Source organism: Antechinus flavipes, chromosome 2 (genome assembly GCF_016432865.1).
Source record: "Antechinus flavipes isolate AdamAnt ecotype Samford, QLD, Australia chromosome 2, AdamAnt_v2, whole genome shotgun sequence".
In the NCBI taxonomy this organism is placed as follows: Eukaryota; Metazoa; Chordata; class Mammalia; order Dasyuromorphia; family Dasyuridae; genus Antechinus; species Antechinus flavipes.
This window is the reverse complement of record NC_067399.1, coordinates 225,957,934-225,972,079: the sequence shown is the minus strand read 5'-3', so window position 1 is coordinate 225,972,079 and position 14,146 is coordinate 225,957,934. Positions and strand designations below refer to the sequence as shown.

The 14,146-nt window shown below is 34.8% G+C and overlaps 1 protein-coding gene across 1 annotated transcript in view; it reads left to right on the top strand.

The window, feature by feature from the left end:
- The window catches only part of RAB10 (RAB10, member RAS oncogene family), an 87,086-nt gene that overhangs the window by 59,374 nt on the left and 13,566 nt on the right, over window positions 1-14,146 (top strand). Inside the window, exon 3 of the mRNA XM_051976340.1 lies at window positions 13,735-13,873. Within this exon, the coding sequence (XP_051832300.1) occupies window positions 13,735-13,873 (139 nt within the window). The remainder of the gene's footprint in view (window positions 1-13,734; window positions 13,874-14,146) is intronic.

Here is a 14,146-nt window from a genome sequence, read left to right as displayed (position 1 = left end):
TATAGAACAATAATGTTCCATAACATTCATATATCACAATTTACTCAGCCATTCTCCAACTGATGGACATCCATTCATTTGCCAGTTTGTAGCCACTACAAAAAGGGCTGCCACAAACTTTTTGCACATACAGGTCCCTTTCCCTTCTTTAATATCTCTTTTGGGTATAAGCCCAGTAGAAACACTGCTGTATCAAAGGGTATGCACAGTTTGATAACTTTTTGAGTATAGTTCCAAATTGCTCTCCAGAATGGTTGGATCCATTCACAATTCCACCAACAATGCATCAGTATCCCAGTTTTCCTACATCCCCTCCAATATTCGTCATTATCTTTTCCTGTCATCTTAACCAATCTGACAGATGTGTAGTGGTATCTCAGAGTTGTCTTAATTTGAATTTCTCTGATCAATAATGATTTGGAACACCTTTTCATATGAGTAGCAATAGTTTTAATTTCATCCTCTGAAAATTGTCTGTTCATATCCTTTGATCATTTATCAGTTGGAGAATGGCTTGATTTTTTATAAATTAGTGTCAATTCTCTATATATTTTGAAAATGAGGCCTTTATTGGAACATTTAACTGTAAAAATGTTGAAAGCACATTTCTAAATGACTTTGTTGTCTACTCTCTTGCTAAATCCAGGGACTTCCTTTAAAACTTCTCCATTCTTGACTATCTCCTTAAAATTCTGTGAGTCGAAATTGTTTTACTTTTTATACTTGTATGCTTAGTGCGTAAGTAAGCACTTAATAACTATTTGACTTATTAGGTATTAAATTTATTCTATTTTCGCTTTCACTTTACTGTTTCTTCTCACTCAATAATTTTAGCCTTTTTCCCCTCTTCAGTACTTCATATTGCTCCTCATGCCCCAAAGCTCAGTAAGATATTTTGATTAATTCAAGCTCCTTTGAGGCTCTCTTTTTTGTCATCTTTTCTGAACTAAGCTTATTTTGTGGCTTCAGCATTGTTAGTTGGTTGGAAAGTAGGAGTGGGGATTATTGTCTTGTGTATGGTGTGCTGGTAAATGTTTAACAACTATCTCTATTTAGATGTACACATGACATTTTAAAGTTAAATCTGCATTATTGACATGTTTCCTATCATTTTAAAAAGTCTAGACAATTAACAAAACAATAACTCTAATCAGTTTTTGTAGGGATTGCTGATTTCTGAATTGTAAATGTTCACACTGAAAATATGACACTAGGCTTGCAATAGTCTCTAACATGCCATTGCTTATGACTTCTAAATCTTTTTATTTTTTGTCTTTGCCTTTCTCACCTATATCAAAATACTGTACATCTAGCTGCCTCTTAAAAGATAGTTTCACTTGGAGATAACGCCATCTCAGAATGACCCATTATTCTTCCTCTTTCCCAACTTTTCTGTTTCCTTAAGTGAAAAACATTTTTTCAGTCAGCTCAATTTAAAAGCTTATTCATTGTGTCTTTTCTCCCTCCTTCATAACATTTAGTCATTTCTCCCATTAAAATGCAAACTTTGTCTTAATATATGTTTGGCATCTAACACAGTACCTAAAACATGGTAGATACTTAATAAATATTTGATTGATTTCTGACTCCTTTAAAGGCTGACTGATTCTAGTTTTCATGTAAGCTCGTATAAATTTAATTTGTGAACTTCTTTGCCTAGGTACTAAAATTTGCCCCCTTTTTGATGAATGGCATATCTCCAGTACTTAGAAGAGTATCTGTCATATAGTAGGTGCTTAATAAATGCCTATTGACTGACAAATATATATTCCAAATAATTCAAGGACTGTCATTATGAGAAAGAAGGCATGATCTAGTCATAAATATAAATGTGGTATAAAAAGATGAAAGACTGTCTATATGTATCAATGTTAAATCTCTCATTTGTAGTTTTATCTAATTCACTGATTGATTCCCTAATACCTCTAAACCTGCCTAATTTTCTCTCATCCTTAAACAAAAACCCTCATTCAATCTTCCCATCGTCTTTTCAAATTTAGCATACTATATCTTTTCTCTTTCACTATCAAAGCTTAATTGTCTATGGTGTCACCTCCCACTTGTTTCTCAAAGTCTTATGTTCTGCGTTCTTTAGAAACAACTCTTCGAGATCATCAATGATAGTGATCTCTTTATTACTGAACCAAATACTCTTTCCTCAGAGTATTTCCTCTTTTTCTCATCTTTTTTAACCTATATGACACATTTGACCTTGTCAGTCACCTTTTCTCCCTGAATATCCTATATCTTTTTTGCAATATTGCTTTTTTTCCCCCCTCTGGTTCTCTTATTTAACTATTCCTTACTCAGTTTAGGATTGTCATCTTTGTCCTTCCCTGTTAAGTGCTTATACCCTATGGCTCTGTCCTGATTCCTTTTTTACCCTCCTCAAACCTTCTTTCTCATCTCATTTCATCAACTTTTATTGTTTTAATTCTCTTCTCAATTGATTTACAATCTTACGAATCCAACTCTGTTTCCCTCTTGAACTCCATTTCTGTCTCTTTCAATTGCCTGCTAGACATCTCCCTTGAATGTTAGGTGTCTCAAAGTAAACATGTCCAGGAAAATTATATTTGTCCTTAAATCTTCCTCTCCTCCTAATTTCCCTATTTCTTTTGAGAGTACCAACATTCTTCTAGTCAGCCATTCTTGTGATCTAGCAGTTGTCCTCAAGTCTGTACTCTTATACTATGTAGCTAATGATATGTCAATTCTCTTACCCACTCCCTTTTCTCCACTCACATCACAACCACACTATTGCAAGCCTTCTTTACTTCTTTTCTGGACTATTGAAAAAGCCTCCTGATTAATCCCCCTTTACCATAACCTCTCCAATCCAATCTCTATATAGCTACTGAATTAGTATTTTTTCTTTCTATTTTTTTCAGTTGTGCTTTATTTTTCCAAATACATGCAAAGATAGCTTTCAACATTCACCTTTGCAAAAGTTTGTGTTCCCAAATTTTTCTCCCTCCTTCCCTGTCAAGATAGCAAGCAATCCAATATAGGTTAAACATGTACACAGATTAATATTTCTCAAGTACAAATATAAACTTCATTTCTCAGTTAAAGAAGGTTTAGTGGTTCCTTATTATCTTTAGAATAAAGTGCACAGAACAAGAGAACTGTACCAATCTGTACATATATATTGTATTTAAGATATACTTTAACATGTATGAGACTACCTGCCATCTAGGGGAGGAGGTGAAGGGAAGGGAAAAGTTGGAACAGAAGTGAGTGCAAGGGACAATGTTGAAAAATCACCTATGCATATGTTCTGTCAATAAAAAGCTATAATTAAAAAAAAAAAGAATAAAGTGCACAGGCTCCTCACTGATATAGAGAGCTCTTTATGATCTGGCTTCTTTATTTTTTAGGCTGATTATACATTTCCCCCTTTCATGAAGTCTACTGTAAAATATTCCAACTCCCTCTCCTTTCTTCCATTTCAGTGCCTGACTCCAGTAATTATTAACTTAGAAAGTGTTTTTATACTGGACAATGAATGATTCCTAGTATTTTTATTATGAAGACTTCTTTTTAAGAAGTTACGCTCACCACCTTCTCCCCTTCCCACAAAAAAGCAGTAGTTTAATGTAGTGCTATCTCTGGATTTCCAATCTTGTCTTGTTTATACTCAGGAAACCTAGGGCAAGTTACTTGACTCTCTTGTCTTCACTTTCTTCATCTGTGAAACAAGGAGTTAGAATAGATGACCTCCTAAAATCCTTTTCAGCTCTAAATTTCTTATGATGTATATATTCTGTGATTTCACTATTAGTATTCATTAATTTGAAAAAAAGTAAATGCTTCCAGTTCTAACTCATTTTATCCTTCCATTGTGTCATAATCTTATTTTAGTTTAAATGGATATTTCCTTTTAAAGGACCTCAAAATGTAGGAGTAAACAACTGAGAACTTGGGCTTACTATCACTCATCCCCTAAGAGGGGAGTCTCAACAAAAGAAAAGTCCATGTTGCATTGTAAAAAATTAAAAGCTAAAAAAAACCCTCTTCGGCAAATGAAACATTGAAAATAGGAAATCATTGATGTGTATTTTGTTTTGTTAAATACCAAAATGATATGCTTAGCTGCTATATTAATTTTATTTAAGACTCCTTGTAATAAGATCCCAGTATTTCATGGTTTAGTGAACTGTAAGTTTGGAATCGCTATCCTAGAACATTAACACTCTTGTTCCTTGCATAAATAACTTAGGTGATCAATTTACGGCTTTCTAGCTTATTGTCAAGGATATGACTTGTTCCTTTTATGAATTATTTAATCAAATTTCATGAATTTTATTATGTCACCATTTTTAGTTGTGTTTTCAACTTTGCCGGACCTGTGATTACTGTTATCTTAGTTCATTCTGTCTTTTAACTGTGCTTTTTAGATAGCTGTGGGCTTTTTTCCTCCGATGAGGATCTGTAGGTTTTACTTCTGTGGTTACCTGATCATTGTACATTTTCCTCAGACTTTCTTTTTGCAATGAGCATTTCGTCCAATATCTACTTGTTTTGTCAGTTGGGTTTTTTTAAAACTATTTTTCAAATAAGTGTTGTTGATAATCGTTTAATGCAAGAATGGGGAGAATCTTTCTAATGGAAACAGTCTAATTTACAAGGGAAAAAATTAAAGGACTGGGCATAAGAACAAAACAATTTGTTGAGGGGTTTTTTGAGTTTTTAAGAGCAAGATAGGGAATGTCCAATGTACCTTTTAAAAATATATATATTTTGGTTAATGTGGTGAAATAAAAGGGCCTAAAGGCGTTCAGTTCTCCCTTGAATGCCTGAAAAAAAAACTGAAAAGGCATAAATGGAACAGCATTCAAGACAGAACCAATAGGCTCTCAAATAGAGGAAAGAAAGGCAGGAGCCATCCTCCAACATGACATCTTGTAAATCTTATGTGAGATCCCTATATGAGGTAGGCAGAAGAGCAGGATCAACTCTCTGTAGGTCACTGCATAGGAAGACAGAAAGCAGGGCATGGTGATGGCTGTTCTCCAGTGGTCCTCCCACTCAGCAATCAGGCATAGGAACTAGAGAGACTTAAATGAGATTTGAGATGAATTGGAGCCTGTCAGAGCCACAGCAGGTCACAAAATTAATTTCAGAGTGACAATTGTGCAAGGAGGAGCCAAAGATAGTCTAGAACCACATTGGGACAAGAGGCAAAAAAGAAAACCTGTGACTGTGGCAGAATATGTAGCCTGTTCCTAGCTCTATTTTTATTCATTCGTTCATTTATTTATTTTTGCTGAGGCAATTGGGGTTAAGTGACTTGCCCAGGGTCATAAGTTTAGGAAGTATTAAGTGTCTGAGATCACATTTGAACTCAGGTCCTCCTGACTTCTGGGTTGATGCTCTATTCACTGCACCACCTAGCTGCCCCTTATTCCTAGCCCTGATATCCAAAAGGACAGTAGCAGTCAGACAACAGGATGGGATCAAATAGGATCTGCTCATTCAAAATTGGTTTACCAATTAGAGACCAGAGTATTCTTTATTTCTACTTGCTGCTGAGAAAAAATAAAATATTTCTCTCAACCTATGTTTTTTTTTTTTTCCCTGAAGTATCACTTTAAAATATTTTGGATTCATTCTCTTCTACATCTGTGTCTTGAGTATCCTTTCCACCATAATAGTATTGGGGATGTTCTGGCTCATTCTTCTAAACTGATTCCTGTCTTTGAATTTGATATTAGGGCTGAGCTCTGCCAATCATGTGGAGGGAAGTTCTGACCTGGTCCTGTTTTTGCTTTCTTTGGGGGTATTGTGTGTTATATTGTTCCAAGAACTCAGGAACAGCCTGGGGACTTGCAAATTTCCAGTGTTTACTAAGGGATCTGATTCCTCCCCCCAAGCATTACAAGTTCATAACCTAGATTTGGCTCTTTGCAAGAGTAGACTATTCTGGATTCCACCCCTATGAAATGGTGGGAAAAGTCTGGTTCAGAGTAGCAGAATTGTAGGCTTCCCTATGGTCTTTATTTCCTGCCTTGGCTGTTCATCTTCAGGCTGGACTAGAAACTGGAAGTGAGACTCTACTCTGAGCTTGGAGTCTGAGCCATAATACTGCTGCCAGCTTCTTCCTTTCTTGGTATGCAGTTCAGGACTTCTCTTTCAAGAACACTATTGCTGTGTATAAATCCCTTTCTCTTGAGATCAGGGACTGGGTAGTAAGTGCTGATTGGCATGCTTTAAAATGTCCTCATGTGGGTCTGGGATACCCCAGTATGGTTCTGGAATGTCCTTTTGTACTGAGGGACAGACTTTCCTCAGGCATTGGAGCATTTTACCCATAAGAGTACCCCTTATCCCAACCCTGTCTCCACTGTCTTCTTCTGGGTCAGACAAAAAACTCACTGTGACTTTTCTGGATCTCTCCATCAGGATTCAGTCTTACGCATTTTATAGATGTTTTATAGAGTTGTAGATGTAGCTCAACTACTTTCCTTCCTTCTATTCCACCATCTTGACTCTGCTTCTCCAGACTACTTTGAATCGATCCATTCTTTTTTCCTCCTCTTCCCTCCCAAACTGTGATCCTTTTTTTTTTCTTTTTTTTTTTTTTTAAGGTCATGGATATCTTTTGGCAATCTTGTGAAGTCTATAGATTCAGAATATTTTTATGTGAATAAAATAAGATACATAGGATTACAGAGAAATTGGAATTATGTTGAAATATAGTTATTGAAATATTCAAAAAAATTAGTTTGTGAACCCCAGTTTAAGAACCCCCAATTTAAATGAATTTATGAAAGAAAGGAGAAAGAAGATAAAGGTAGTTAACTTGAAGATTTTTTTCAAGTAAAGTTATTACTTACAGAGATGACTTTCACACATTTCTATCCTCTGGGGCAACTTAGAAGAAATCTATCATGCCTTCTCATTAATCTTTTGTCATTTGGGGGCTCAATATCCCTTGCCTTTTTATTCCTCTCTGACATACTTTCTAGGCCTCTTTGTGCTCTGAACTCATTGTCAGTAGATGACAATTTGTCAGTGGGTAACAAAATTACCCAATTTGTAAAGGTTTTACTTTTTTGAAAATTAGCTATCAATTTACTGTGTATTAGTCAGAAATTCCTATTACCTATCTGATCATATGATTTATAATAAATAGTGCCTTTTTCATGATATCTGAGATCTAATCAGATTTAAGCCAGTATAGACAGAATTTTTTTCCTAAAAAGTTTTAACCAAAACTGCACTTTAAAACAAACATATAAACTCTGAGTAGATAGAATTCAAGTTGTCCTGTTAATGTTTTGAATTCCATTTGAAATTTTCTTGACTTTGCATTACCTAATGAAATAATTATTTTACTTTGTTGGCATAAAATATAACAATAGCTTAGGAAGCTCAGTTCTTTGACTAGAAGTTCAATATAATTATATAAGTATTAAGACCTTGTATTTAAGACATCTGTGGTCCATGAATAATTTCTTTTGAACCGAAGAAGTGCTAAATAAACAGGACCAGTAAAGTTGTTCATTCAGATGAAAAGTTGTTATCAATCAGTAGACATTTATTAAGTGCCTGCTTACTATACTATATACTATACTAAGAATTGGGAATATGAAGATAAAAGATATAGCCCTTGACCTTGAGGATCTTATATTCTGATGTGGTAAGCAGCCCATAAGTGTAATCATTTTCCTACTAAAAAATGTCAGCTAGATATCAATTTAACTACAAAAGGGTATTTTCCTAGTTTGTGATTTTTTCACCCTTTTCTTATATATTTATATTTTTCAAGTTGTGTTATTTCTTAAAACTAATCCCAAATTATGTAATAAGTTTGATTTAACTGCATCAAGTAGAGTGTGTCTATAGTTTGCTACTCTAATGAATGAAACTTCACTCAGTCTGTTAGAAATTATTGAATAGAAAAGCCTACTTATCAAGAACAAGTCATTCTAAAAACTTCTACCATACCTGCTTTAGCTTCCCACATCTTAAAAAGTTGGGTAGGGTAAGCCCTGCTGAAAGCAATGCAGAAGATCAAGCTTATTATTATATATCATTAGTCCAAGCTATCACTCTCCTTTTACGTGTTATATATAATGTATATATTTCTAGTCTTGTTGTTGGGATAAATAGGAAGACAAAGTAAACTAAATTGGGAGGGAAAAATATGACAAAGTAGACAAAATAGGAAGCAAAGTGGACTATGGAACTGAGCTCATCTAACCTAGCTTGTAGAAGAAGCTATCCTTTTGTCTTACACAAAAACAGGATAGCAGCTTGGATTATGAGCTTTTAACTTTTGTTTCTTTTTTACTTTACCTAAGTGTAATTCAAAGTCAGTACAGCTAGCCAGGTCCCTTTGTAAAAGTTGATATCTTGAGACTAAATGAGACTTTACATTTATTCCTACTAAATTTAGTCTTATTGGATGTGGCTCAGTAGTCTAGCCTGTCTTAGGTATTTTTGAATCCTGATTGTCATACAACATGTCAGTTATCTTTTCCACCTTGGTGTCATTTTTAAATTTGATAAGCAGATGATCTATAGATGCCTTTATCAAGTCAATACTATCATCAGGAATCTCTCCAAAAGCTAACTTTTTTTAGCCTGGATTAGGAAAGAATTAGTTCCCCATAGGCTATTCTGCTCAGTGTTGAAAGTATTGTGTTCAGTTATAGACCCTCCATTTTCAGAATGATGTAGATAAAATGGAGAGAATCCAGAGCAGGGCAACCAAGATGATGGAGGTCCTTAAGTCTGTACCATGTAAGGATCAATTAAAGAAAAAATAAGATTGATTAGTTTGAAGAAGAGTATGCTTAAGAGAGAACATGATAAATCTATTGAAATATTTGAATGAATATTATCTGGAAGGAAGATGAGATTTGTTTTGCATGGTTTGAGAAGACAGAAACAGGATGAATGGGATAAAATTTAAATAGAGAAATTTAGATTTATTATAAAGAAAATTTCCTAACAACTAGAATTCTGTATCCCAAAATGAAATGGAGCAATATTTGGTTTGCCCCACTGAAAGCTATAGACAATGACTTCACATCAGACAGGTTTTAGAGAATTCTTTTTTAGCTGTGAATTGGACTTATGGTACATGGCTGTCTTCATGTGAGTAGGGAAAACATAGTATTTGATAGAATTTCCCTTTCTACATTACTTATCAAAATGTCTCGTTTGATAAACTTTTATATATTTGAAATATTTAATTTTAATTCTATTTTAAAAACTAGTTTATACTGCACAGGTTCACAGTTCTTAGTCTCTTTTTTGTAAGTGATGCCTTCAAATGCATGTTATCCTATATCCCCAATACAGTCTCCTAAACATAGTAAGCACTTAATGTTTTGAATTGAGTTAAAACCTGGATTATGATGAATCAAAGAGCTGTTCTGAGCATATTGTAGGACTTAGTCACAATTCAAATATTTGCCTTTGACTCAAAAGAAGCATTTGATTTTCTCTTAGTTGGAAGGGAACTCAGAAATCACCTACTCCATATGCCTCATTTTATAAAAGAAAACATCAGCCCAGCAACATTAAATAATTTGTTCAAGATCGTAAAAGGAAGTGGCCAAACCAGGATTTGTGGTGGAGTCTTTAAACTGTAGTCTGTGCTCTTAGAACCGTATAGCCCTATCTGTTTCTATTTGTCTCTTTTCACAGATCCTCCTTTCTTCCTTATTAGAATCATGTTGTGATTAGATACCATTCTTCTGAGCTAGCTTCTCTGTAGAAACTTAGGCCATGGGATCCTATCTTTCCTTTTTGTAAGCTTTGTGAAATACTCTCCTCTAAAATCTGCAATAGATAATCATACATGACTAGCCAAAAACTAGTAGTTGTGTCTTCAAGCCTGACCACAACACTGTGCCTAAGACCTAGGAACATAATTTATCTGACTTGGAGGTACTGTAGAAAAGGAGGGTTCACTTTTGTTCAGCTTTAATAAGTTATAAGTAAACAATTCTTTAAACAATTGGCAGATAGCCACCAAAAGAAGATTTACACAAAAGTATATAGACTGTAGGGATAGGATCATTTGGAAATAGTTATTTAGAAGTGAAAGTCCTTTGGAGGGTTAATGAAAACCATATCCAGAAGGAGATAGTGAAGGGAATAGTTTACAGATACTTTAGAGTCACATTTTTTAAACTTCATGATCTGTTTTGTCATTGTTTTCTTGATAAAGAATTTAGGTACAGATAGACTCACAGAACTGTGTATATAATTTGCTAATTGTGTATAATATGTAGAAAGTGTTAGTGGGTGTGTATATGTAGGGCATTTTAGAAGATGTTTTCCCTAAATAGTTATTACTCTAAAGATAATTGAATTGTGGATCCTCTAATCCTCCTACGCTACAGCTGTTGTGCTCTGCTCTAGTTGAGCTTTTTAAAGTTTTCATGTACACTGGATAAATACGTTGTCTCTTGACCTTAAGTCTTTTGACTATTAGATGATGAGGTGGTTCTGTGCTGAGAATATCTCACCTTTGTCAAATAACAAAAATACTTATAGTAGGACTGGGTTAATGAACAAACTCTAAGAAGGTGTCTTGGAGATAGCCTAAACTCTTCCTATATTCTTTCTCCCCATGATGACCAAAGTAGCTAGAGGACCTAACAGTTTCATATTCTGCTGCCTCCACAACTCATCTGCTTATTATGTGTTGTTTGATGATGGCCTAAATTCATCAGGAAAGGTCCTGGGGTCATACCAAGAAAGAAGGAGCTGGGATTTAAACTATTTTAAATTGACTGTTACTCTAAATTAATTGATTAAATGAAGCTTGGTAAACTCAATTGGTTGGTAGCACTAGACTATACTAATTTAGACTCAAACTGATAAATAATAAATGGAACAAACTTTTATTAAACATTCTTGATGCATATAGTCAATTTTTGGTACAAGGGTGACTTAAAAAGTTACATGTATCAAAGCTATATTACATTTCAGAGTTATAGAAGAAGTTAAAAATTGGAGTGTTTAATTTCTTTTTATTGGTTTGCAATGAATGCATCTATCATTTATAGCAAGTAATAAAAGTAGTTATATCACTAACTTTAATTTTTTAGTTTCCCCCCCCCCCCCAGGGTTTATAATACCAATGTGTTGTAAACAAGACCTGACCAACCGAATACCCACCCCTCACAATACATATCACAAAACAAACCAGTTTTTTAAGGAGTCATATCTACTCTGCATATCTAGCATCTACCAACTTCTGAAAATGACAGCATCTAAGTTAAGAATTTTTATTAACCTTTTATCAAAGTCTCCTAAATATCTGTTATATCTAAAAATCAGACACAAATGAGGACTCATTACATCTACTTTATACTATTAGGTAAAGTAGGGGGAGGAGGGGAGATTATAGTCTTTTTTTAGTTCTCCCATTTTGGTGCTAATTAATTTTAGTTTATATCTTGGTACCTGTCTGTGGTGACTGTCCACACTTAGTTGAAATTATATCCAAGGTTATCTCTGTTACTTAGTATCTTTACTACCTTTTTTTTTTTTTAAATTAAAGCTTTTTATTTACAAAACACAGGTGGGTAATTTTTCAACATTGACCCTGCAAAACCTTCTGATCCAAATTTTTCCTTCCTTCCTCCCATCCCCTAGATGGCAAGTAGTCCAATAAATGTTAAATATATATTAAATCTAATATATGTATACATATTTATGCAGTTATCTTGCTGCACAAGAAAAATCTGATCCAGAAGTGGGGGGGGGGGGGACCTGAGAAAGAAAACAAAATGCAAGCAAACAGCAACAAAAAGAGTGAAAATGCTATGCTGTGTTCCACACTCAGTTCCCATAGTCCTCTCTCTGAGTGTAGAAGGCTTTCTTAATTATTGAACAATTGAATCATCTCTTTGTTGAAGACAGCCACATCCATCAGTTTTGATCATCGTAAAATGGTCAAAGGATATGAACAGACAATTATCAGACGAAGAAATTGAAACTATTTATAGACATATGAAAATATGCTCAAAATCATTATTAATCAGAGAAATGCAAATTAAGACAACTCTGAGATACCACTACACACCTGTCAGATTGTCAGATTGACAGGGAAAGATAATGCAGAATGTTGGAGGGGATGTGGGAAAACAGGGACACTGATACACTGTTGGTGGAAGTGTGAACACATCCAGCCGTTCTGAAGAGCAATTTGGAACTATGCTCAAAAAGTTATCAAATTGTGCATACCTTTTGATCCAACAGTGTTTCTACTGGGCTTGTACCCCAAAGAGATACTAAAGAAGGGAAAGGGACCTGTATGTGCCAAAATGTTTGTGGCAGCCCTGTTTGTAGTGGCTAGAAGCTGGAAAATGAATGGATGCCCATCAATTGGAGAATGATTGAGTAAGGTATATGAATGTTATGGAATATTATTGTTCTGAATACAGAGAGGACTGGCGAGACTTACATGAACTGATGCTAAGTGAAACGAGCAGAACCAGGAGATCATTATATACCTCAACAACGATACTGTTTGAGGATGTATTCTGATGGAAGTGGATCTCTTCGATAAAGAGAGCTTTAATTGATCAAAGATGGCCAGAAGCAGCTACACCCAAAGAAAGAACACTGGGAAATGAATATAAACTGCTCGCATTTTTGTTTTTCTTCCCGTGTTATTTCTACCTTCTGAATTCAATTCTCCCTGTGCAACAAAAAACTGTTCGGTTCTGCACACATATATTGTATCTAGGATATACTGTAACCTATTTAACATGTAAAAGACTGCTTGCCGTCTGGGGGGAGGGGGTGGGAAAGGGAGGGGAAAAATCGGAACAGAAGTGAATGCAAGGGATAATGCTGTAAAAAATTACCCTGGCATGGGTTCTGTCAATAAAAAGTTATTTAAAAAAAAAAAAAAAACGAATTGATCATCGTATAGTCTTACTGTGCATAATGATCTCCTGGTTCTGCTCATTTCATTTAGCATCAGTTCCTGAAAGTCTCTTCGGGCCTCTCTGAAGTCATCCTGTTGGTCATTTCTTACAGAATAATAATATTTGATAACATTCATATATCATAATTTATTCATCCATTCTCTAATTGATGGGCATTCATTCAGTTTCCAGTTTCTAGCCACTACCAAGAGGGCTGCCACAAACATTTTTCCACATGTGGGTCCCTTTCCCTCCTTTAAGATCCCTTTGGGATACAAGTCCAGTAGAAATACTGCTGGATCAAAGGGTATGCACAGGTTGATAACTTTTTGAGCATAGTTCCAAATCACTATCCAGAATGGCGGGATCAGTTCACAATTCCACCAACAATATATCAATGTCCCAGTTTTCCCACATCCCCTCTAACATGCATCATTATCTTTTCCTGTCATCCTAGACAACCTAAGAAGTGTGTAATAGTATCTTAGTCTTTACTACCTTTTAACCCTAGGCTTAACACTTAGTTCTATGGACCGTCCTCACTTCTTAAAAAAATAGTTACTTACTGTCTTAATGAGAGTTGGGGGATAGGCTTGACAACTGCTGAAGTCCTTTTTAGATTTATGGTCTGTGATCGCAATATCCTAAGAATCACACTATTCCAAAGTGCTGAAAATGGTGATTTCTACAATGCTACTTACATATTTAGCTTATGAATGTTTGATTTTTATACACACATGTGTGCGTGCATACACACACAATATAAAATTCTCTTTAATATATTATTATTTAAATGCTTAATATGTTAATTATGGGTGTTTATTCCCAGGGATACAGCAGGACAGGAGCGATTTCACACCATCACCACATCCTACTACAGAGGAGCTATGGGAATCATGCTAGTGTATGACATCACCAATGGTAAAAGTTTTGAAAACATCAGCAAATGGCTTAGAAACATAGATGAGGTAAGACAAAAACAGGAGTATTTGGTTCCTTGTTGAATTCATATTTGTGATTGCAAAGAATTCTAATTAGGCTGATCTTTTCTAGGCTTTACTTATATGATATTGTTTTGCTATGTTATGACAATATTTCATCTTTTTAAAAATTTATTAAATCATTGGGTATTTTCCAGAGTATATTGATAGATCATTGGACACTTAAGGTAAATTTGCTTTGATCCTCATTAAAGAGCTAGCTCTAGAATTGAGTCCAAAGATGGAGTCAGTGTGGTTCAC